Consider the following 23,242-nt stretch of genomic DNA (forward strand, 5'->3'; position numbering starts at 1 on the left):
GGGGAGGCCAGGGTGGCGCAGGGCAACCGCCTCCCTGCTGCCCCGCCCATCGGTGTCACGGCCCTCTCAGTCGCTGCGAAAACGGGCTGACCAGCGCGCGGCGATCCTGCACACGCATGGCGTGCTCTGAGCGGCTGCCCCGGACCTGGACCCGTGCCCCTCCGCCCTGCCCCTCCGGGGTGGCGGCTCTGGAGAGCGGCCGCGGGTGTCATGATTATTCACCACGCTTTAAAGCCCGGGCAGGAGTTTGTTTTCTAATTAAGCTGCTGTGTCTGGAAGTAAATCACAGAGCGCCTCCGCAGCCCGGCCCCGGTCACTGCACCGCGGCCGCCTGGCCCTGCGCGTCATGCCGGGTCCTCGGGGTGGGCGGCGGGAGATCCGTGCTTGGAAATGAGAGGCTCTTTTTCAGCCCTGAAACACAGTAATGAAAGGCTTAAACAGTGCGGGGACCAGGGCGTCGGGAGCCTCTGGGAATCGGGAGGCTCACACCGGCCGCCAGGCCAGCGGGGAGCTCCCCATTCCTCAGCTGAGCATCTGGGTGTAAACAGCGTATTTGAAAGCTGAGACCTGCACCTTGAACAGGATGAGCCCCACACCCCGCCCTCGAGCCCGCCCCGCGGCGGCCAGCGGACGCGTGCCCCTGACCCCGGCGTTCTGCGACCTCCCTTCCGTCTCCCTCATGGGAGTCCTGGTCGGTGCCTCCTGGAGCCGCGGCGAGGCCTTTCGGGGCGTGAGGCTAAGGCTCGCAGTTTCTGGTCGAGAATTAGGGAGCATTTGCTGAGCCCCGTTCTGCGCCAGGACCATGCCCAGGCGTTTTCCATGTGAACCCTCCACCTCCAATCTCAGCTGCAGCCCTAAGGGGTGCAGCTGCCGTGACCCGCCTCTTAAAGATGGGGAACCCGAGCACCCAGATGCCAAGTAGGGTCAAGGAGTGTGCTTCCCCTTGCTGTCGCACTGCGCCTGGTGCCAAGCCCCGCCTGGAGGGGGAGCAGGAGGGGACCAGGGCCTGGTGGGGGTGGGGCCGGTGGGGGCTGCAGGGGCGGGGAGCTGCGCCTTGGGGGCCATCTGCGGCCGTGGGGGCTGCCCACACCGGCTAGCACAGGCTCGGCAGCTGTGATTATAATTTGCTCCACTGTCAAGGCGGAATTGTACACATGTATTATGTTTGAAGAAAAACCATCAAAAGATACCAGTCTCGGTTCACAAAGTACCTTTCTTCCCAACATAAATATGCTATATCGGCTGGTTGAAGGTGAAAAATCAGTAATTCATTAACGCCTGCCAGTCACTGATAGGATGAGTGATGACTCACTGGCGCTAATTCAGAAGTGGGGCCGCTGCCAGGCACCACGCACGGCCCTCCTGCCTGAGCGCCCGCGGGGTGGCCGGGCGGGCCTTCCGCAAGGTCCGGAGGTGGCATCAGGCCGTGTCTGGACTCGCCCTCAGCCAGTCAGCCTGCGCCCTGCGCCCAGGCCCAGGGAACGCTGCTGAGGCTCACAGTGCTGCCCCCCGCAGGGAGGCCGTGCCAGGCTCCTCCTGCTCCCCCGTTTTGTCGCCTTGCACTGAGAGCTCGAGGTTCCAGCTCCAGAACAGGCCGGCAAGAGCAGGGGCACCCTGCTGGACCCCTCGGGGGGGGGGGGGGCTCATAGGGCTGTCCCGCCCCCCGTGGAGAGGAAGGAAAAGGAGGCCCCACAGGGGCCTCCACACAGAGCCCAGGAGCGCCCGAGCCTGCCCTCCTCCCGCCGCGCGCTGCCGTGACAGAAACGGAACTGGGGACGTGACCACTGCAGCGGCCTTTCCAGCGCCGTTCGTGGGTCCAGCCGAGGCATTTTGGGTGGTCTCACTGTATTTTTCTATTAGGATCTAATTTCCACGCTCCCCTCGAGCGCGCGATCGGCGCCGCCCAGCGGTCTCCTACGCGAGCCGCCAGCAGCGACCACTCTCGCACACGCCACCCCTCTGACGCCCCGGCCAGGAGAGCAGCCCCTCCCCACCCGCTCCCGGCAGCCTCAGCCCTGTGGACGGTCCTGGGTAAGGGAGCCAGAGGGCGGCCGTCTGGCCGCTCGGTGGGGCATGGGCGTCTGGCTTCCTTTCGCTGCTGAGTGCTGTCCCTTGAGCCTGCCTGTGGCCGTCACCCAGCGTTGTCACCAGCTGTTCGGGGCCTGACGCTGCGAGTCTCCATGCCAGCTTCTGTGTGGACGTGTATTTTCATTTGTCTCAGGCAGACACGTAGGAGCAGAATTGCTGGGTCCGAAAGTAAAGTCAGACGTGATGTCTCAGTGACTGCCATGCTGTTTGCCAAGGTGCCTGTCGGCAGTGAGTGCGGAGCGCAGGGTTTCTTGCACCCCCCAGTCCCCTCGCGTCCCGTCCGCTGCCCCTCTGGTTCCACCCTCCTTGCTGGAGGCAGGTCCACTGTGGCCCCCTCGGGTGTTTCCCCAGTGGCTGAGCGTGTTGGGCATCTGCTATGGGCGTGTTCTCCTTGGCGAGGTGTCTGGAGGCCGTTCACCCCTTCTCTACGCGGGCGCTCTCGTGGTGTTCTAAGAGTCCTTTGCATGTTTTGGATATAAGGTCGCCATCAGGCCCAAGGTATTGTCTCTGAGGCCACGTTTTAGATTACAGACATGAAACTGTGCTGTGTGTAACTCAGATCTCACGTAGCCCAGCAGGACTATCCCACAGCTAAGAGTGCATTGGTTTGGGACTTCCAACATTTGGTTTGCCCAGGAACGCACGTCGGCTTACTGTGCCCTGCCAGGAACGCACAGAAAAGAGCCATTCCAGAAGACCTGCTCCTGCTGGGGCTGTCTGTGGTGCTTTCACAATTCAAGGAGGCAGCAAGGCTCTCCACAGACCTCTCCTCGCTCCAGGAGTGACCATGTGCTTGGTCTTCCGGGACAGAGGATCACCCTCAGCTCGGCAGGGGAGGGCGTCCAGGGCCACCACACGGAGGCTCCCAGTGCTCCACGCCCTCCTCCCACCTCCCGCTTTCTTTGGATTCAATTTTTACAAAGATGCTCCCTGGGGAGGGCGTTCAGCACATTCCAAGGGCGGTCTGGGGCAGGGGAGGTTCTCCCGGGGGCTAGTCTAAGGCAGGGGTGGTGCTCCCGGGGGCTGGGCTGGTGCTCTTGGGGGCTGGGCTGGGGCAGGGGAGGTGCTCCCCAAGGCTGGTCTGGATTCTGCGCTGCCACATTTTTTAGAAGCTGCCTCTCCCCGAAGGCCGGGGCTCCTTGGTGAGCTCTGCTGGGAGACTTCCCTGCTCGGGCCTGCAGTTCTCAGGAAGGCATCTGGTGAGGACCCCTCCTGATCCCTCCAAACACAATCAGCGTTTTCAGGAAATGAGTGAGGAATCAGCTCAGGCTCAGCCATTTCCTCAGGGCCCAGGCGTGCTGTGCATTGGCAAGGCGCCTGCCCCCCCGCCCCCCCACCCCTGCCAAGGACGCGCGTGGCACTGCCCCGCTGGCCTGTCCCTGTGCTCCGGTCACAGCCCCCAGCGGGGTTCCGTCCTGTGCTTGGCGCCGCTGCTGACCATTTCCTGATCAGTCCTGTGCGAGCCCCAGCATCCCGTCACTCCGCTCAGCTCCGAGCCGCCGCCCCGCAGAGTCGGGGCACGCTGCCCTGTCTGCACGGCTGCCTTCCCCGGGGGCTTGCGGTGCAGGCAGGTCTGAAAGGATTGGCGCAGTAAATAAAAGGGAGAGCCAGGTCAAAATTTCTGACAGGCAGAAATTTTATTTGCGCCCCCGGGCGAGGCTCACCAACCCCCACAGAGGTCAGAGAAGTCGCTGGTGGGGGATGAGGGTGGGAGGTGGAGAAGGTGGCGTGAAGTTGCTCTTTAAAGAAGTTGCTTTCTCACGGCACTGCTTGTTCTCTCATGGCTGTTCCCCCCTGCCCTGGCCTCAACCTTACAGGTCCCGGGCCCCTGTGGGTGCTCTGTGGCCAGGTGCAGAGACCAGGGCGGCCCTCAGCGGCCACCGTGTGGCTCCCAGGTCTGCGTCCTCCCTGGGCGGCAGGATGAGGCGCCCCTAGTCGCTGCCCACCTGGGCCCGAGCTCGCCCCCCGCCACCTTCCAGCTCGGAGCCCGCGTCCAGGCTGAGTCTTCAGGCTGCGGCCAGCCCATGGCCCACAGGTGGCGCCAGCCCTGGTCCCTCCGGCCACTGGTCTCCAGGGTCAGCCCCAGCTGTGGTGTCTGCCCGGATGTGGGGTGGGCCCCAGATCGTGGATGTGCCAGTTCCTACCCGGCTGTCCCGAGCTGCTGCCCTCTGAGCCCTCTCCCTTCCCCTGGGGCCAGTTGGGGTGCCCTTTCCAGTTGGGGTGCCCCACCACCTTCCTCTGCACCCCCCTCGGCCCCGCCTCTGTCTCCCTGCGGCTGACTCGGAGGGCTCTTCCGAGCCGCCTTCCATCCCCCTCCGGCTGCGCCTGGTCTGCTGTCAGCTCTCCTGTCGGGTTCCCATGCAGCAGACCCTGCTGAGGGGGGTCCAGTTCTAGAATTTAGGGGGCTCTTAAAAAATGACTTTCCTGTTTGCTACCAAAATTTTCCATCTTGGTCTTATAAAAATTAAAATTTTTGTCTTTAAAAATCACTTTCCTGGGCCTCCCCAGTGGTGCAGCAGTTGAGCACTGGGCTGCGAAGCTGCCCGCAGCCTCTGCAGCGCCGGTTCGATCCCCGGCTGCTCCCCGGCCACCGGAGGAGGGTCCCACATGGCGTGCAGACCTCTCCTGCCGCCCGCTGCTCCCCTCAGCAGTGTCCTTCGGTCCCTCTGCCTGCTCTGCTCCCCGCTCTGGCTCTGGGGAATCCTCTCACCCTCCCGCGCTTCTGACTGTACCCAGTGCTTGTGTAAATAAATAAATAAATCTTGGGAGTCTGGCGTTTTCTGGGGACTGGTTTCCCAGCCTCTTCTTTCCTCAGAGCTTGCAGGCTGTCCACGGGGCTCCCTCGCTCTGGTCAGCGCGGGGGGCGGCCACTGTGCCCTCGGCCTCGTTCTCATGGCGCTGGCCCACGTGAGGATGCAGCAGGCACTGGGACTCCGGCCAGGTGCAAGGGGTGTCTGCCGGGAGGCAGAACTTGAGCTGGACTTGACGGGACACGCCGTGGCCCAGCGCCCACCTGGGCAGCGTGTCTGAGAGGCCGCTGCGGTGACCTGCTGGACGGGGCTCATCTCTGGTGAAAGGTGGCAAACGTGCAGGTTGCAAATCCCCCACACACCTCGTGTTCCAGTTGGGTGTCTGGGGAGCAGAAGCCGAGACAAGGGGACCTTGCAGGGGCAAGGCAGGGAGGAAGCGGGCCCTGCACAGCCCAGCACAGCCCTGCAGCCACACGGAGCCGTGGGCCGTGGCGGTCCCTGGGCCAGAGAGGCCAGCCCCCATGCCTGTGGCTTTTGCTGGGAGACCTCAGCCAACCCCTGGGAGGACTCCGAGTGTTCCTGAGGGCTAGGACAGGGCACCCCCACGCGAACCGCAGCCCTGAGGCGCTGGGGAGTGGTGGGCGTGCATGGGAACAGTTGTTTTTAAATAGGGAAGCGCCGTGAGTCAGCCAGGCTGTGGCGCGCTCAGCAGCCCTGCGGGACCCCAAGGGGCTGCTACTCGGGAGCACAGGCTGCCATGCTCAGGGCCCAGTCACCAGGAGGTTGGCCCGGAGGGTCCACTGGAAAGCGCAGAGCCGCGGCCAGCGAGTACCAGGTGGCCAGACACACGGTGCATCTCCGTCTGCTTGAATAGGGCGCTCGTGCCAAGCAACCAAGGGGTGGGCTTGTCTCCTCTGGGGATGGGGCTGCCCAGGACAGACCTTCATGTGAGCCGGGCAAGCCTGGCCTCCTGTCAGCAGCACGGGGGCCTGGCGAGCGGTCAGGCGTCAGGCCCTTTCCGATGGTCCCAAGACCACCCCATGGGCCTGCCTGCAGCCCCGCTTGGGGGCAGGTGGAAGAGGCCGGGAGGGCCCCTGAAGGTGGGAGGACAGGTGAGGGGCCACAGCGGAGGTCTCCAGCTTCCATGAAAAGCCCACAGGGGCTCTTGAGGGGGACTGACCAGGGCCTGGTGACGATCCCGAGCTCACTTGTGGGGAGTTACCTGGGAAGACAGGTGAGCTGGGGCGTGGAAGCACCTCATTGCCTGGTCTTGTAAGCTCCGCAGGGAGCGCTGGGGTGCCTGTGTGGGGAGGGCAGCTTTTGCAAAATCAGTGGAGATCCAAACTGGCCAGGGCAGGGCCTGGCCGGCGGTGGAGTCAGTGGCTTCTCAGGGGCTCTTGAGGACAGCGAGGACAGACCCACTGTCACGCGGTGAGTCTGCGGGGCAGCCCGGTTAGCAACGCCGAGAGAGACCTGCAGCCACAGCTCCGCAGCCAGCTGTGCCCTGGACCCCTGTGGCCTCCACCCTGCATAGCAGTCATGGCCGGGACTGAGGCTGCCGAGCACCTGCCTCAGCACCCCTCGGTGATACTCATTGTCCTCAGTGTGCACCGGGAGGCTCCGGCAAGGAGGTTCGTGGGGTGGGCAGGAGGTGAAGCCCCAGGCCGACCTCCAGCTGGATGTCCGAGCCAGCCTGCCTGGGCCAAACTCGAGCCCACGCTAGCTGGGGGTCAACCCAGCCTTCCCTCCGGCCTCTCCGCTTGCCCCTCCAGCTGGACATTCATGTGTGAGGCCCTGAAGCAACCTAGGCCGGGCTGTGGCCTTGCCCTGCTGCAGTCGCCATCTGTGTCCTAGTTCTCGGAGCCATGACAGAAGCAGCTGGCCACGCAGAGGCCGTCAGCAGATGCGGACGCCAGAGCAGGGACGAAGGAAAGATGACAGGCGACGGCTCTGGGCCAGGACGCGCAGCCCTGAGTTGGCCCAGGGAGCAGTTGCTGTGGCCCACAGGGCCCAGCGGGGAGGCCGGACATGGGGGGATACCACTCGACCACCGGGGCTCCCCAGTGGCTGCCGCGGCCCAGGGGGTCAGCCTTTCGTCTCATTCTATACCCTTCGGGTGGGGAAGCGGGGCTGGAGGCCAGCCACAAGGGTGGCCAGGCAGAGCTGGAGCCGTCCGTGCCATCTCTGCCAGATCTGGTCGGGCGATGACAGCGGGCTGGGGCCACTTGAGCAGCTGGGTGACCGGCCCCTGCTCACGCCTGGCGGGGGCTGGGGAGCTGGCGGGCAGGAGCCCAGCCCGGGACCGGCCACTCTGGCCTGATGCTTCCCAGCACCACGAAAGGTGGGCGTGGACACTGAGGCACAGCAGGCGTGTGCCGACCATCTCGGGTCACCCTGACAGCCTAGGATGGAACCACGGAGGTCAGCCTGTCCGGACTGAGCCGGAGGGGAGCCAGATGTCGGGGAGAGGCAGAAATAACCCTGAGCTGCGGCGGCGCTGAGGGTGAGGAGGCGGTGGCAGGAGCCCCGAGCCGCGGCCGCGTGTCTGCTGTGGGAGCTGCCACTTTATTTCCGTCCCCGCTTGGCACGGGAGCTCGCAGCCTCGTGACTCAGAGCAGGGAGCAGCGCCCGCGCCGGCAGCACAGCTGGCACCAGCAGGGCGGCCAGCGGCTCCTCGCGCACCTCCCAGCACTTAGTCCTTGACGGGGCGGAGGCTGAGCCTGAGGGCGCCGCTCACTCATGAAGGGACATGCGCGGCCCTCCCTGCAGCCCCTCCCCGGCCGCCCGCCCTCCGGCGGCTCTGCTGGGCTGAGCCTGACTCGCTTCCTCGCCCCGTGTGCCCTGCTGGGGTCAGCCGTCCAGGCCCCTTGCCACCTGCCCTTGTGCCCTGCCACTCCGGCTCAAGGCACGGACTTCAGAGCCGCCTCTGCTCCCCAGGAGCTGCTCGGGACTTCACCCGCAAGGCACAGGCCCTGCAGCAGCCTAGCCACATGCGGGCACAGGGCTGGGCCCTGGGCCTCAGCCTCGGCCTGGTGCTGGACAGTCTGTGCCAGAGGAGGGCCTGGTCCACAGCGGCTGACCTCTGCCTCCGTGCGCAGGAGGCCATGATGGTGACCTGGCCATCCTGACTAGGCGGAGCCTCCAGCAGCCCAGGCTTGAGCAGGGTCACCCCACAGTGCACCTCACTGGAGGCTGAGGTCAGTGTGTGGGTCCTGCCAGCTGGGCTCCGTGGGGCTCCTGGGGGCCCGGCGGGCACACCCCGTGGCGCTGTCACGCGGGTGCTGGGGGCTGAGTCTGGGGCCCCCAACGCCGCCGCAGCCCTCTCTGTGCTGATGCGGGCATGTTGCTCCAGCTCGTCCTCTGCAGTGACCGTCACCTTGAGGGGCCAGCCATCCTGGGTGTCCCCAGTCCTCGTGGTGAATTTCCAAAGCAGCGGCCGGTTCCCCAACCTGCTCTTGGTGTCAGAGGCGAGGGTGTGGAGGCCCTGGGTCGGGGCAAGCCTCCTGGGAGCTTGCTCCAGGGACACGCAGCCCAGCGCGGGGCACCCTCAGCAGCAGCCGTGGGCCCAGGGACTTGGCGGTCTGTCCGGAGTGTGGGGAGGGCAGGCAGGGCCTGGCTGATGGTGACGGTCTCGTGTGCCCGCTCCTTGAAGGTTTCAGCGCGAGGGTCCTGGTCTCCACAGAGGCCTGGACACAGCCAGGAACCTGCGGGCTCCACGCCCACCGTGTGTGCCCAGCCCGTGTGCCCACTGACGACTCTTCCAGGCCAGTGACCGGCGTCCATGGCATGCAAGGCAGGGCTGGGCCTGGTCAGGTGCCTTCCCGGCTGTTTGTTCACGCCCCCCATGCCCACCGCCTGGCAGAGCCCCTTGGCTGTGCTGGCAGAGGTCCCGGCTCTGCTCCCGGGCACTGGAGCGCTGGTCACCTGGCACCGGCCTGCATGGCTCTCCCCTTTGAGGGCAGGAGGCCCCTCCTGAGGACTCCAGTCCGTGCATCTGGAAGAGGCCCCGGAAGAGCCTGCGTTTGTGTAGCTGTGGAGGGACAGGCTGGTGGGGAAGGGGAGCCGAGGGTGCCGGCCGCGCTGCTCCCTCAGCCTCGAGACCCAGCGGGCCAGGCGCCCCCTACGGCTGCTCAAGCCCTCGGCCTGCAGCTGTCCGCCCCCCGCCCCTCTCTCCCACGCCCTCTGTCACCTGTGCAAGCGTCAGGACGCCCCTGAGGCCGACCCTTGTCCCCCAGGATTCCCGGCCGGCTGAATGACAGGAGGACTCCGCTGGGCGAACTGAATTGGATCTTCACGGCCATCACGGACACCATCGCCTGGAACGTGCTCCCCCGGGGTGAGGCTGCAGCGCCGGGGCGGGGGTGCGCTCGGGCCGCGAGCTGCGAAGCCGAGTGGCGGGACTCCCGGGAGGAAGCCGTGGGCTGGCGCTGGGGCTCGTGGAGAGCGAGCCGAGGAGCCAGGGTCCCCGGGTGCTGGGGCGGGGTCACGAATGCCGGGAGGGCAGGGCTCAGCGCCTGTGGGCCGCCTCCCTGACCCTGCTCGATGCGTCCTGACAGCCGGGTCACGGCACCGGACTCGTGGCGTCCCCATGCACGCTCACCCTTCGCTGCAGCAGGCGTCGACAGTGCGTGTGTGTGTGTGTGTGTTTGTGTGTGTGGCTGGGGACGCCCTTTCATGTCACATCTGCCCCCAGATCTCTTCCAGAAGCTGTTCAGGCAGGACCTGCTGGTGGCGAGTCTGTTTCGAAATTTTCTGCTGGCAGAAAGGATCATGAGGTCGTACAACTGCACGCCCGTGAGCAGCCCGCGCCTGCCCCCCACGTACATGCACGCCATGTGGTAAGTGGTCACGGCAGGCGCGCGGGCGGCGGGGCCGGCACGTCTGCGTGGAGCAGCTCTGTGGGCGGCGCAGCCTGGAGAGCGGCCCCGGCCCAGCAAGGCAGGACAAGAGCTAGCGGGTCCCAGCAGGGGCTTCTAGGGTGGCCGGACGCGTTCTGGGGCCCGCAGCTCTCAGACTCGGGCTGGGGGGTAAGATCAGGAGCTGCTGCCGAGCTCTGGATGCGTCCTGAGGCTGGTTCCTGGCCCGAGGCCTGCTCGTGGCCCTGCGCCCGCACACGCCCGCAGGCCGCTCCCCAGCCGGCTCCCAGCTGCTATCCCCGAGGGCAGCAGCGTGCAGCATGTCGGCGTTATCTCCGGCCCCGGCTTCTCCCCATTTCCCAGCTCTTCTAACACCAGTGGAGTTTGAGGCCATGCCCAGAGGTGGAGGGGAAGCAGGCGGGGAGGAGCCTCTGGGGGAGCCCTGGCACCGTCGTCAGACAGAGCGTCCCCGACCTGCGCACCCCAGAGCCATTCCACAGTGCACACCTGTGGCTGGGCGTGTGGGCGGCCCCTCCCGACGCGGGCGCCCTGCCCCTCCCCGACGGCCCACGGGAGCCAGCCCTGTCATCTGGGACGTTACCCAGACGCGCCACACAGGCCGCGCCACCCCGCGGAGCAAGACCGTCCTGCGCTGCCGGCCCCTCGAGGAGCTGGGCACGGGGTCAACGCGCAGCTCCTGGACATGACCGGGAACCCAGGCTGGGCCTGGAGAGGGCGTCGTGCAGAGCCTTCCCAGTGACAGGATGAATAACGAGCAGGACACACGTTCCTGCAGGAAGAGACCCTCAGAGCAGCCTCTTCCCTTAGGAAAGCGAGGCGTTAAGTCCGGCCTGTTTGCTCTGACCCAGGCTTTCCGAACACCTGCTGTGAGAGACGGGAGGAAGGAGAGGCTGGGTGGAGGCAGGGCCCTCTGGCTGCAGGAGCAGCCGTCAGGCTGTGGGAACCGGTGCCGGGGTGGTTGTGGCACGTGGGCTCCTCCAAGGCGGCGGGAGCCGCGCTGCTGTGGGCAGGAAGCAACCGCTTCGCCACCCCACCAGGACCCTGGATTCGGGCGTCAGCTGCAGTGTCTGGACGGGGCGGGACGCAGTGCTGCCGCCGCTGCTGCTGCTCTGCCGTGCCCGAGCCCAGCTGCCCCTGCTGCAAGGCCCCGCGGACCTCAGGGCCAGCTCACTGTGTGCGCGCACGTGCGGGGCGCTGCTCAGACGCCCGATGAGAACGCCGCCGTCGGGAGCACGTGGGCTTGGGGCCGTCACGGTGGACTCAGCTTCTGCTGCGTTCCTAACCAAGGCCAAGGAGCCTTGGCCTCGGGCTCTGCACTGCGGAGCGCTGGGTGGCCTCGCCCACCCCCTCCAGGGGCCCCTCCCCTCTCTCCCCCGTGTGTGCTGGAGCTTGGCTTCCACAGGGAGCAGCCTGCGTGAGGCTCGTCCTCGGGTGCTCCTGGGAGCAGGGCCATGCGGCCTGGAGGCAGCCTGAGGGGAAGCTGAGCTATAAGACTGTCCGACTGGGCCCCGGGGCCCTCCCTGGCAGTCCGAGGTGCACTGCCCCTGGGCAGAGCGCTCGGGTGCACGTGGGCGTAAGGCAGGCTTCGCAGGGCCTGGCCCCGAGCACCATCTCTGCAGTGGCGGGAGAACCTTGCCCCGGCCGGCCCCAGCCCACGCCCAGTCGCCTCGCTGGGAGAAGCCCCCGCCGCCCCTGCAGGCTCCCTGTCTGGGGCTCGTCTCCGGGCCTCGCAGCTCAGAGTGGAATTTTCTCCTCCAAGCGTCCAGCTCTGTGCCCCCGGCAGCCTGTTCGCAGGGAGCAGCCCCTTCCGGACCAGAGCAGCAGCCTCTCCCGGGGGCTTTGCTGAGGGGTCGCCAGAGCTATGGGCCCTGGTGGTGGCAGCAGGACACTCTAGACCAGGGCACCCCTGGGGCCAGCTGCCTGCCTGGGGTGCGGGTGGCCTGTTTTCAGGGGAAGTGAGTCTCGTCCGCCGAGTGTGTCCTTCGAAGTCACCTCCCGCCCAGATCTTGAGCGGTCTCAGTTGTTTAAACGCTGTCCCTAAGCTCCTCTTCAAGAATGACCCCCATCCCAGGGTCCTCAAGCACGCCGGCTCCACGCCCAGCCGCGCCCCCACAGAGCCCCTGAAGCCTCCCCACCCGGGGACAGCAGCTCAGCCTGCCTTCCCCTGCGAGGGCGGTCACGCTAGGCTTGCTGGTGGGGCTGTTGTCTGGCAAGTCTCCTCCCAGCAAACAGCAGGGACACTCCCACCGTGCATGTCCACCCTGCCTTCCCACCACTGGCCATGGCGAGACGGGGTGATCGGCTCAACTTCCTCCCCGTGCCGGGCACTGCGAGGTCCAGTCAGTGCCCCCCACCCCAGCCGCCGCTGCGCTTCACTGTGGAGTTACACCTGCTGCTGACCCTGCATGTCCACACGCAACCTGACTGCCACCGTGATCCTGACTGAGCCAGTTTGGTGGGCTGGAAGCAAGAGAGGGCCCCGGAAGATGAGACCTGGGCCCTGGCATGCACCGTCAGCCAAGCCCAATGCATCCTCGCGGCAGGGTCGGTGCTGGTGGCAGGGCCCATCGCATAGGCCCAGCTGGCCCAGCACTCAGCCTGGCCATCACCTAACTTAGAGACTGGTCCCAACTGTTCTGCCGAGTCAAAAACACTGGAACACTTGCGGCCCGGGGTCTGGAAGGGAAGACGGGGCGCCATCCACCGTGGGGAGTGCCAGTGGGTGGAGACCCCTAAGGCCACGGCCTTGCCATGCAGCCCCTCTCGGGGTCATGTTCACTTCCACTCCGTCCTTCATCCCAGAGGCTGGTGGTGTGACCCCAACCTGGATGGCATGTGCCAGGCGGGGAGAATCGGCCTCACCCACGGTCACTGGCCAACTGGCATGGAGGTGTCCGGTGCCAGGTGCCGGCCAGTGCCAGCTCCTGGCCAGGATGACCAGGCCCCATGAGGCGCGCCCAGGCGCCCGCCCCTCCCATGAGCAGGCCCAGCTGCCACTCCCGGGGAGCAGTGAGGAGCCCCGGAGTGACTCATTTGCCCCTGGCCATCTCGGCCTGGCTGGTGCCGGAGGCTGAGTTGTTACTGGGCGAGGAGAGAACAAGGCCTAATGGAAATCAAGGTTAAAACCAGGTGACAGGCCCCCGCCCCCCGCGCAGGCAGCGGTGATGAGGCGCCGGGCTGCGCCCTGTTTAATTTTTGATGCGGAGCCATCAGGGAGCCGTTCTCCTTCCTTCCAATTCAGCAGGTCTGGAACCCTGAGTCCCGCCAGTCACCTGCGTGGGGCCCCATCGTGGGGGCTGGCGCTGCCGCCCGGGCTGAGGGAGCTGCGAGCGCCCCCCGGCACGCTCCCCCGCCCAGCCTTCTGCCTTCTCAGGCCTGTTTCCTGAAAACCCCAGCTCATGCCCGGATGGCACGTTTGCAGCAGTGACTCATGCAGCAGCCCACAGCTCGCGTCCTGCGCCGCGGTGCCGGCCGGGACTCGCTTAGCTGCTCACAGCGCCTGCCTCCCGGATCCGCCGAGCAGAGCGCCCCTCGCGCGGCGTGGGAGGTGCGAATCCAGACACCTCCGCGGGGCTCCCGCACCAGCCTCCGCGCCAGCAGCCCACCCAGCGGGATCCCGAGGCCCCTCTCCCACCCCCCTGCTGAGAACCCCAGATAAGGCTCCAAGTTCATTTTGACTTTACCCCAGGAGATGCAGCCAGTTTCAATCAAGAGTAAAACGCTCAGTGGAGGCGAATCTGCAGATGAAAGGGGTGCGCAGGGGGTCTCTAGCGCCTCCCACCCCACCCTCTCCCTCTGTAAAAAAGAACCCAAGGGGGGCCTCGCCCCTCTCCCCTCTGCCTCCGCTCAGGGCTGACTGCCCCTCCCCAGGGCCGGGCGCCGCCCCCGGCCCTAGCCCCCTCCTGCATGGCTGCCCCCCACCCGCAGCCCCCCAGCCTGCACATGAGCCGAGGCCCTTGGGCTGCTGCGCAGGGGATGGCTGCTCTGGCTCGGATCCCGGGATTGGCAGGGATGGGGCCAGCCTGACGGAGCTCAGGTCGCGCTTACTCGCTCGCGCGCGCGGGGCCACTCTGTGGGTGTCTGCGCTCCCCACAGAGGGGTTGAGCAGCCGGAACTGGCCTCTGCATGGCCTCGTTCTTCACAGCCTTCCAGGAACAGCCGCCCGTCCCCCGGGGAGCCTTAGCGGGAGGCTTAGCGGGCCGTCAGCCTTCCGGCCTCGCGGTCTTGACGATTGGCCGAGGAGGGCCCGGAAACTGGCTTTGCGGGAGGGAAGGCTCCAGTGGAAGGTCCGGCAGCAGGACCCCAGGCTCAGGGCCCGGCCGGCGGCCGGCCTCCGCCCCAGCCGCACGCGCCTCCTCGCCTTCGGGGGGCTGCTCCGTTACGTTCCGGCGTCGCCCAGAGCCGGGCTGCCGTGGTGGACTCTGCCTCCCTCCCTGCTCCGCGTCCTGCAGGCCCGTTTGCGGAGCCCGTGGGGGTGTTTATCACCCGTGGCTGAAGGCACTTTTGATTATCTCCTGATTGCCGCTTAATTACGTTGGCGGGGGAAGGGCACACTTGTGCGGAGGGCCAGCTGGGAGCGAGGTTTATTCATGTATTTTAATAACGAAAGGCTTTTTCATCTTGTTCGTGCCAGATTCTTGCTCGGGCCCTTATTAAGGGGTCCTGAGAGGCCACCTTCTGGCATTCAGGCCGCAGGCTGGACGCCCAGTCCCCATGCTGACCGCCACCCTGTGTGCCCCAGTTCAGAGCGCGAGGATCAGGAGCCGCTGGGTCCCTGGGAGGCCACCTGGCCAGTGGCCATGAGAGCCTGGGCCACGTTTGCAATGTGGTGGCAGGACACGCAGCTCCGGGTCCTTGCTGCGGCTTCCTGGCCTCCAGGGCCTCCCACAGGCCAGCAAGGGAGACATGGTTGGGACCCCAGCCCTAGGGAGGCGAGCACATGCGCGGTCTCACAGCCACACCCGAGGCCAGGGCTGGCTGCCAGCGCGGGGTGGGGGTGGAAGCCCCTTCTCCAAGACTCCTTAGACCGCTCTGTGGGCGTTGAAGCTGTCGCCCCCCCCTCTCGTGCAGTAAGTGCTGGCGAGGCCCCCTGGCCTGGGCCTCGGTGGCAGTGAGGTCCGGCCGGACACAGCAGCTTGGGAAGCAGATGCGGGGGCCTGGCACCGTCGCATCCTCTGCGGGGCCAAGCGTTCCTTCAGAAGGTGCCTTCAGTGCCTTCAGTTCTCACGCGGCACCCTGGCTGCCTGGCTCGGAGCCAGCCCCGTCGGTGCTCTGGCCTCCCAGCTGCACAGGGGCCTGCCTCACAGGGGTGGAGGAACACCTTGGAGTCCCCAGGGTGTCGGGAGCCACAGCCACCCCTCAGGCTGAGCCCGGAGCCAGAGCTGGAGTGGGCTGTGGCCCCTCCGCCTGGGCTGGGGCGCCAGGTCGGCACAGGACGAACTGGGAGGATGGTGCCCAAGAGAAGGTGTGGAAGACCGTCACCTCCGCACACCAGAGAGTGTGGTCTTTCCGCCTCAGGCTGCACCACCAGTGCATGGGCCCCCCTGTACACCCCGCCTTTGGGGGCCCAGGCCCTGACCCTGGGGCTGCTGGTGCCCACACCCGCCCAGCTGGCTCTCCGGCTCATGTCTGGGGCTGCGTCTGCTGCCACCCAGGGCTCTGCTCATGGGCGCTGCCGGGCCAGGGGGCACGGGGGTGGGGGGATGACCTTGGAAAGTGGGGGGGGCATCCCTCTTACCCCAAGCTTTGTTCTGACGTTGGATACCAGCGGCTGGCAGGTGCCGTGGGTGCCCGTGCGGCTAAGCTGGGGCCGCCCAGTGGCTGCTGGTGACCCCTGGGCCTTCCTCTGCCTCCCTAGGCAGGCCTGGGACCTCGCCGTGGACATCTGTCTCTCTCAGCTGCCCACGATCATCGAGGAAGGCACCGCGTTTCGGGTGAGTCCCTAGGTCACCGGGGTTGGCGGGAGCCCCTGCAGGCCCAGCCGTCTGACCGGGCCCAGAGAGGAGACTCTGGGCTCCCGAGGGTTCCCCATGGCCTCCTCTTCTCAGCAGTGAGGTGCCGTAAGTGGGGGAGTCTCAGCCCTGACACCCAGTCCCTGCGTGTTTGGACAGGGCGGCAAGCGGGACACGGGGGGGCGCTGGGCTCACCCACCACTTAGAATAGCAGAACCTCCCCAGGGCCCTCCACCGCGCCGACCTCGCTGCCTGGCTCCCCAGGACTCTGCACCGCAGCTCCGGCTCGGGGTGGGCTGGTGATTTGGCCCCAAATGCAGCTCTGACGTGCCCCTCAGACATGTGGGGTGTTTTCGGGTGCCCTTTACCTGCCGGGAGGCTGCTCTGTGCATCGGCCGCAGCATGAGGAAGCGCGACAGCTGGGCCGGGGCTTCTCCCGGCAGCTTTGGGTGGAAAAGGTGGGGTGTGTCTGCGTGTGGCAGCGTCTCCAGCTGCGGACACCTGTGAACCCGCCCGCAGGCCAACCTGGGAGGAAGTGGGGCGGTGGGGCCCCTGACTGCCCACTCTGTGTCCACAGCACAGCCCGTTCTTCGCGGAGCAGCTGACCGCCTTCCAGGTGTGGCTCGCCATGGGCGTGGAGAACCGGAGCCCTCCCGAGCAGCTGCCCATCGTCCTGCAGGTGCGTCCCAGGCCAGCCCAGGCCGCGAGCCGGCGCGCGCGTCACCAGGGAGCCCTGCCGTGTGCAGCCAGCCGGCCATGCAGGCACACTTCGGGCGTACAGCCCCGGCCTGCTCCCACGGGCCCGCGGCGGCGCGGGCGACTCTCACCGGCCCCGTGGGACTCCCCTGCCAGCACCTTGAGGTTTGGGTCCCAACCCCACTGGGTGCGGTCTCGGCTGCAGCCCCACCTGGCGTGAGAGTGCTTTCTGCAGGGGCTGACCCATCGCCCCAGGGAAGGGAGGAGGGAGTGGCGGGGGCGGGGGGCTGCCACTCTCACAGCCCGCTGTGCTTGCGGGGCAGCCGCAGCTCGGGAGGTTGGCGCCGCAGTGAGTGGGGGCGGTGGCGGAGAACCGACATCCATCGCAGGTGGGCGGCTCAGGGCCCCTCGGGCTCCGGCCTCTGGTGTGTTCTTTGGGGGGTGGCAGTCGGGTCACCACCGAGAAGAGCCGTCTGCTCTGGAACAAGCCTCAGACCGCGCTTTGTGCCCCGAGGCTGATGTCTCGCTCTTGAGCCTGGAGATCGGTTTGCGGGTGGGGCGGGTTCGCCTGCCCTGTGGAGTGGGGCGAGCGTCCCCACGTCCAGCCGGAGGACCCGGGCCTCCCTCCCCACAGGACGCTGCCACCCTGCAGCACTGCCGCCGCCACCCACGCCCGCCCTCCAGCCCCCCTCGCCCGGAGGGTTCGTGGCACACAGGCGACCGCTCCCTGTGGCCCTAGCGAGCGTGGCCGCGCCTTCCCGCTGCTGGGCTCTCCCCAGAGCCACCCGGCATCGAGGCCACTCACTTGGCACAACTGAGGTTCCGCCCCGTCCAGGTCACCCCCACCCTGGCGGGAGGAGTGCTGACCGCCCCGCCCTCTCCACAAACATCACCCCCTCCCAGACTGGGGCGCCCACCCGTGCCGCGGGCCCTCGTGCACATGCGGGCACAGCCACCCCACTCCCGAGCAGCCCCCATGTCCGTTCTGCTTGTGTGGACAGTTGGGGGGCCTCCAGGACCTGCCGAACTGCAGAGAAGGAAGAACCCCAACCCCTGGGAAGAGGACAGAGGGGTTTGGGAGGACTGTGCAGTCACCCCGGCGGGCGTCCGCCCAGAGCTCGTCCCCGGGTCGCAGCCGCGGCCGCTGCAGCGGGCGTGTGGGGTGTCGCCATCACACACACGGGGCACACTGGTGGCTCCCATCTCACTGACCTGGGGGGTGCCTTGGCCCCCGCGGTAGGCACCTCTCCAGGCAGGTGCCGAGTGCTCTCCAGGGTTGGCACCTGGCTCACAGTGGCACCTGTTGCTGCGGACGGGAGACCCCAAGGCCCACTCTGTTCACCCGCGTTCACCTCGACTCCCGCAGGCCCGGGCGCGGCGGCAGGAAGTCTGCTAAAAAGTGCAGACTCGCCGAAAGGGTCCTTGTCGTAAAAGTCCTTTGGACTTACACCGGCTTCCAGTTTTTAAAAGTACGAATAACGGAGGGACGGGAAAGAGGCTTGCTTGACAGCTGCGCGGCCGGGCCTGCTGGGGGCTGCAGCAGGACTCTCCCCGCGCCCGGTGATGGCCCCGAGAGACCACTCATGGCGGCCCTGGCACCGCCGAGTCCAGATCGCACAGGGACCCTGAGGCCGGGCCCGCCTGCCAGTCTTGGGATTGTAGCCCATGGCGCTGGCTGCCCGAGGGGAAGGCCACCCAAGCCACACTCACGGCATGAGGGCGCGTTGGGCCCTCTCGGCGTGACTCCGGCCCCCGCTGTCCAGCTCCGCCGACTGCACCCTGACTGCACCCTGACTGCACACCTGCACCAGCTGGCAGGTGACGAGCAGAGGTAGATCAGGAGGTGGACCCACGGCACCTGCCAGCTTCCGCCCAGACCCCCTGCGCCCCAAGACGCCACTCAGGCGTCGTCCGAGAAGAGCAGGGTGGCCGTGCCCCAGACCACGGGCCCCGGTCTGAGAAGCCTCCCCATGGCTCTGGCCCACCCAGCGGCCCGCCCGGTGGAAACCTCAGCATGCACCCCTTCTTGACTCCTCCCAGCCCCTCCCTGGAGCCTGGTGGCGCTCAGGCCCTCCCTGCTCTGTCCCCACCTTGCGTGACCCTCCCTCCACCCTGCCCCTGCAAGGGACCCTGCCAGCCCCTGCCCCACCCTGCCAGCCCCTCTGCCCCACAAGGGCCTACCCACACTGCACCTGTCCCCAGGCCCACACGGAGCCCAGCAGGTCCTCTGTGCAGGGCCGCCGCCCCCCGGGGCAGAGGCCCGGGGCCCAGGGGTTGGGGCGGAGCGGGCGCTGCCCCACAAACACCCACGTTACAGCGGGCCGTGGCCGTGGCTGTGCGGCCACCTGGGGGTGGGAGAGGCTTCCCAGCCCACATAAGCCAGCACCCCAGAACCTCTCGGGGAGTGGCGGACGTCGGGCAGACATGCTGTCTGCCGGAGGGCCCCGTGTGGCGGCGGACGGGGCAGCATAGACGGCACCACGGAAACTTAAGACTTTGATGTAACTTAAAAAAATCGTGTCTGCCAGAGGCTGCCCTTTCTAATTTGTAAGACTCTTTCATGGCAATTAGGAAACGCTGAACGTCGAGTAGGAAATACGGACACGCGTGGGCTGTTTACCAGAGAAACAGCCAATTAACCTGTGGGGAAAAAACCCAACCTCGCTTGTCATCAAAGAAATTTAGATTAAAAGGGTATTTTATTTTTACCTATCAGCCGACAGCCACGCAGCACAGGCTGTCACTGTCCCAGGAGCTTTTAATTTGTGAGCTAATTGAATGGACCGGCTGGGCAGGCTGTGGCCACCCGCTCTGGGAGTGAACATGAGGGGCAGAGAGGTTCAGTGACTGGTCCGAGCTCACACCTCTCCCCGGCCCGCCTCCCCCGGGCCCACCTCCCCGCCCACCGCCTTGCTGCCCTGAAGGGAGGCCATCCTGGGGGTGGCGCCACGTCATGGGGGCGGCCGAGGTGGGGCGGGTAGCGAGCGGCGAGTGCAGGCTGTGTTCTGTGACTGGGCCTGGGCCTCGGAATTTCCCAGGCAGGCACTCAGAGCGCCAGGGGGTCCACCCCGAGCTGTCCACAAGAGCCTGCCGGCCTCGGGCCCCGCCCATGCCTGCCGGGAAGGGCGGGAAGGGCGCTGTGGCCATGCTCCTGGCCGGCCAGGTGAGGAGGGGAGCAGGAACAGGGGCAGACGCCGGCATGGCAGCTGCGGCACGGCTGGCCCTGCCCCGGTGCTTTGCGGCGGCTCTCCCGCGGCTGGAGAACAGGCTCCCTGACGCCCCCCCTCCCGCAGGTGCTGCTGAGCCAGGTGCACCGGCTGCGAGCCCTGGACCTGCTGGGAAGGTTCCTGGACCTGGGCCCCTGGGCAGTGAGCCTGGTGCGTAGCTGTGCCCTGACCACGGCGGGCGGGCGGCCACCTTCTCCGTGGGGGGGTCTCAGCACTGCTGTGGCCGTGGGCGGCCGCTGCCTTGCAGACGCTGGCCCCGGGGTTCTGCACCGCGGAACCCACGAGAGGGGGGCCATTATGGCGCCGCCTCATCACCTCAGTGAAGCTTGGCGGTGGCACCACGCTCCTTAGAAGCAGGGGACACGGCCACCACTCAGAGTTTGGTTCACGCGATCACTTTTGGTTTTGATTGAACTTGGCCCCTTGACTGGCGCTCCTGCCACGGGAGCTTCTGCTCGACGTGAACAGAGGCTGGCACGTGAGCCGTGGCTGCAGCCCGCCAGGTTGGCCTTGACCAGAGGCGCCGGGGGAGGCGGGGGACACAAGGCCCAGCCAGCCTGGTCACAGCCCCAGGTGCCAGCCGGCGCCTGTGGGATGGCAGCCGGGCTGAGGGCAGAGCAGGAAGGGAGGCAGCCCTGGGCCAACCGCCCTCTGATAGCCCTGCCGAGAGGGCACCTTAGTGGAGCACCCGCGCCAGCCCCACCCCACCTGACAAGACCCCAGCTTCTCCTGCCGTCCCCGGAAGGAGGTCAGCTCAGGGAGGTGGGCACAGCAGGGTGCAGGATGGTCCATCGATGACCGCAGCCTCGAGGGGCCTGGGTCCTGCCTGACAGCGGTCCCTGCGCCCTCCGGGGGCCTGCCCGGCTGAGCTCTGCCGCCTCGGCCCGTGCCCACGAGTGAACGAGGCGCCCCGCCCCGCCCCTCTCTCCCCAGGCCCTGTCTGTCGGCATCTTCCCCTACGTGCTGAAGCTGCTGCAGAGCTCGGCCCGAGAGCTGCGGCCGCTGCTCGTCTTCATCTGGGCCAAGATTCTCGCCGTCGACAGCGTGAGTGGCCTGCCCTCCGTGGGTGGGAGCACCGTGGGGTCACCAGCTGCCTGGCCCCCAGAGCCGAGCCGAGCCCGGCCGTGCGGTGTAGGGGCCAGGCCTCGCCGCCTCCTCGCTCCCCTCTGAGGGGCCCAAACCGCTCATCCTCCCCCCTCCCCAGACCTCCAGGCTTGGCACCCACCACCCTCCTGTGGCCAGGCCAGCGCGTCCCTTCCAGAACAAAGTCGTGCTCCCCTGGGGCCTCTGGCCCTGCCCTTGCCCCACACCCATCACCCCCCCCCCCGCCCTGACAGGAAGGCTCTCTGGTCAGCAGGTGACCCTGACCCCACTTGCCCCCCGCGGCCTCCGGGGGCATGAGAGCTCCACACAGGGCTGGGGCACGCGCCGGGGGGCAGGGGCAGGAGGTGGGTGTGGCCGGGAGGAGGCTGGTAGGCCAGGCACCCTCCCGGAAGGCTGGGGGGCCGCGTCCTGTTTGTGGTGACGGACCTCGTGGCCCCAGGCCCCAGGCCCGCCCTGTGCTCAGCTCTCCCGGCTGGGGCCCCCCGGGGTGCTTCGCCAAGGTGGAGAAGGATGGGGGCCCCCTCAGCGGGACCCTCCTCTACCAGGCACGTGTCGCGCGCCCACCGTGTCATGGGGGGCTCCTGCAGAGTCAGGGGAGACTAGGAGGCCTCTACTGCAAAGGCAGGCCTGTCTGGGGGAGGAACACCGCTCCCGGGGGTGCAGCATGGGAGAGCCCCGAGCCACCAACAGCAGGGCCGGGGGCACTGCGGGGACGCAGGGGGCGCAGCTCAGGGCAGCCCGGCCCTGAACCCTCAGGGCGGATTTCTCCAGAGAACCCGTTTCCAGAGGTCTCTTCCCAAACCAGCCGCGTGCACGTGACGCCACGCTACGCTTCTGCGGGAGACCGTCCGCGGAGCGGAGGCCTGGCCTGCGCCGTCGCATCCCATGATGCCGGGGGCGGCAGGCGGCGTTAAAGCCCTTACGATACGTCTGTTCTGCGCCAGACTGTTCAGTCAGGACATGGAAGACGTTAACTTCTAGAGATGAAAACGACAATACGTGACGTGAAGAATGTACTGGACGGGATTACCGGCCAAGTGAACAGCGGAGGGAAATCTGGTGGGCGTGAGTTGCGCCAGACGAGGCTCGGGGAGATGGCCTTGGGCCCAGCGGGCGGCCCCGTGCGGGCGGGCCCTGGAAGGGCCGCCGAGAGAGTAGTTGAGGACGTGCTGGCTGGACACGTGCAGGTGTGGCCAAAGCTGTGAGCCGAGCTCTTTAAATCTCTCAGAGATCTGCCCGTTCAGCCAGAGTGGGCCCCGCGCAGTGCTGGCCGCGTGCGCCCGGCGGGGCGAGGAGACAGCGGCCCGCGGGTGGGGGGCGTCGGGTCAGCCTGGCCGGAAGCCTCGTCGCAGGAAACTCTGGAAGCACAAATCTAGTCTGTGCCGTTCCTGCCCTTGGGGCCCTTCAAGGAACGGTGGGTTTAGTTGGAATGAAACGACGTTTCTCCTCGGCGGCTCCTAAGCCGGAGCTGCAGCCCACACCTTGCAGCAGCACACGATGGCCGCAGACCTGTAGCCGCCACTGCGGGGCCCAGGAGAAGCCCCAGGGGCCCCTCCTCGGGCCAAGCAAAGGCTTCCACACGCACCCCAAGCTCGGCGTGGAAGAGCGAGCTCGGGAGCTGGGCCTGCCGAGCGCGGAGTCTGCTCACCACTCCAGCTGCAGGGGCAGGAGCGGGTGGAGGGGCACGGGCAGCGGGGCCACGCGGACATGGTGCAGGCAGGGGCAGCGGGCGGGCAGGGGCTTCGACGGTGCAGTGTTGGGGGGTGGCCCGGGGGGCCGGACGGTGAGCACCACCGTCAACAGGGAGGTCAAATGAGCCCCTCCGTCAGGTCCACTTGAGAAAGCCAGCCCCTGGCTCCTCGAGACCACGCAGACGCCCCCGCCCCAGGGCAGCGGTCAGAGGACACCGCCAGCCCCCAGGGGAGGTGCCGTGGCCTGAAGTGTTACCAGGCTCGCCGTCCGAGGCCGTCACAGGGCACCGTGCCGAGCGCCATCTGTCAGCGGGCACAGGAGCGCGGACTCCCAGCGTGGCCGCCCCCAGCAGCCTGCCCACGGCCTACCCTGGGCCCTGCTGGCCGCCTCTGGGAACCCACACTCAGCCCGCGGGTGGGCGTGATCAGGGCCGGGGCCACCCTGGGACTGGTGGGCAGGCGCAGGGAGAGGGTGGGAGCAAGAGTCCTGGTGAAGACAGAGAAAGGTGGCAACGCCCCCACGGCTCCACCCCGTAGTAGTTCCCATAGGGTCCAGACCCCAGAGGAACCGTCCTGCCCACTTACCCCGTGGGGAGGAGCCCGCAGAGGGGCGCAGGTGCATCCCTCGGGGCGTCTCACGTGGACGAGGGCCCTGGACCCCCGCCCTGCTCTCTTGTCAGGCGACAGCTGCAACTGCGGCCTCTCGCCAAGGACAGGCCCCCCCCCCCGCCCCCAAGCCGCCCGCGGGGTATTCCATGGGCCGTTGCTTCTGCTGTTAGCCCCCAGGTCCCTGTACTTGCTGGGGCTGCTGGAGGAGAACGTGGCTGCGACCCCGTCCTTCCCGCCCCGCCTTTGGGC

The 23,242-nt window shown here is 67.3% G+C and overlaps 1 protein-coding gene across 1 annotated transcript in view; it reads left to right on the forward strand.

The window, feature by feature from the left end:
• RPTOR (regulatory associated protein of MTOR complex 1) overlaps positions 1-23,242 on the forward strand; it is a 116,807-nt gene that overhangs the window by 61,693 nt on the left and 31,872 nt on the right. The window contains exons 8-13 of the mRNA XM_037494972.1: positions 9,074-9,174; positions 9,532-9,676; positions 15,573-15,648; positions 16,244-16,345; positions 19,656-19,739; positions 20,523-20,633. Of these exons, the coding sequence (XP_037350869.1) occupies positions 9,074-9,174; positions 9,532-9,676; positions 15,573-15,648; positions 16,244-16,345; positions 19,656-19,739; positions 20,523-20,633 (619 nt within the window). The remainder of the gene's footprint in view (positions 1-9,073; positions 9,175-9,531; positions 9,677-15,572; positions 15,649-16,243; positions 16,346-19,655; positions 19,740-20,522; positions 20,634-23,242) is intronic.

The sequence above is a fragment of the Talpa occidentalis genome, unplaced genomic scaffold (assembly GCF_014898055.3).
Source record: "Talpa occidentalis isolate TD23 unplaced genomic scaffold, MPIMG_talOcc4v2.1 talOcc4.7, whole genome shotgun sequence".
In the NCBI taxonomy this organism is placed as follows: domain Eukaryota; kingdom Metazoa; phylum Chordata; class Mammalia; order Eulipotyphla; family Talpidae; genus Talpa; species Talpa occidentalis.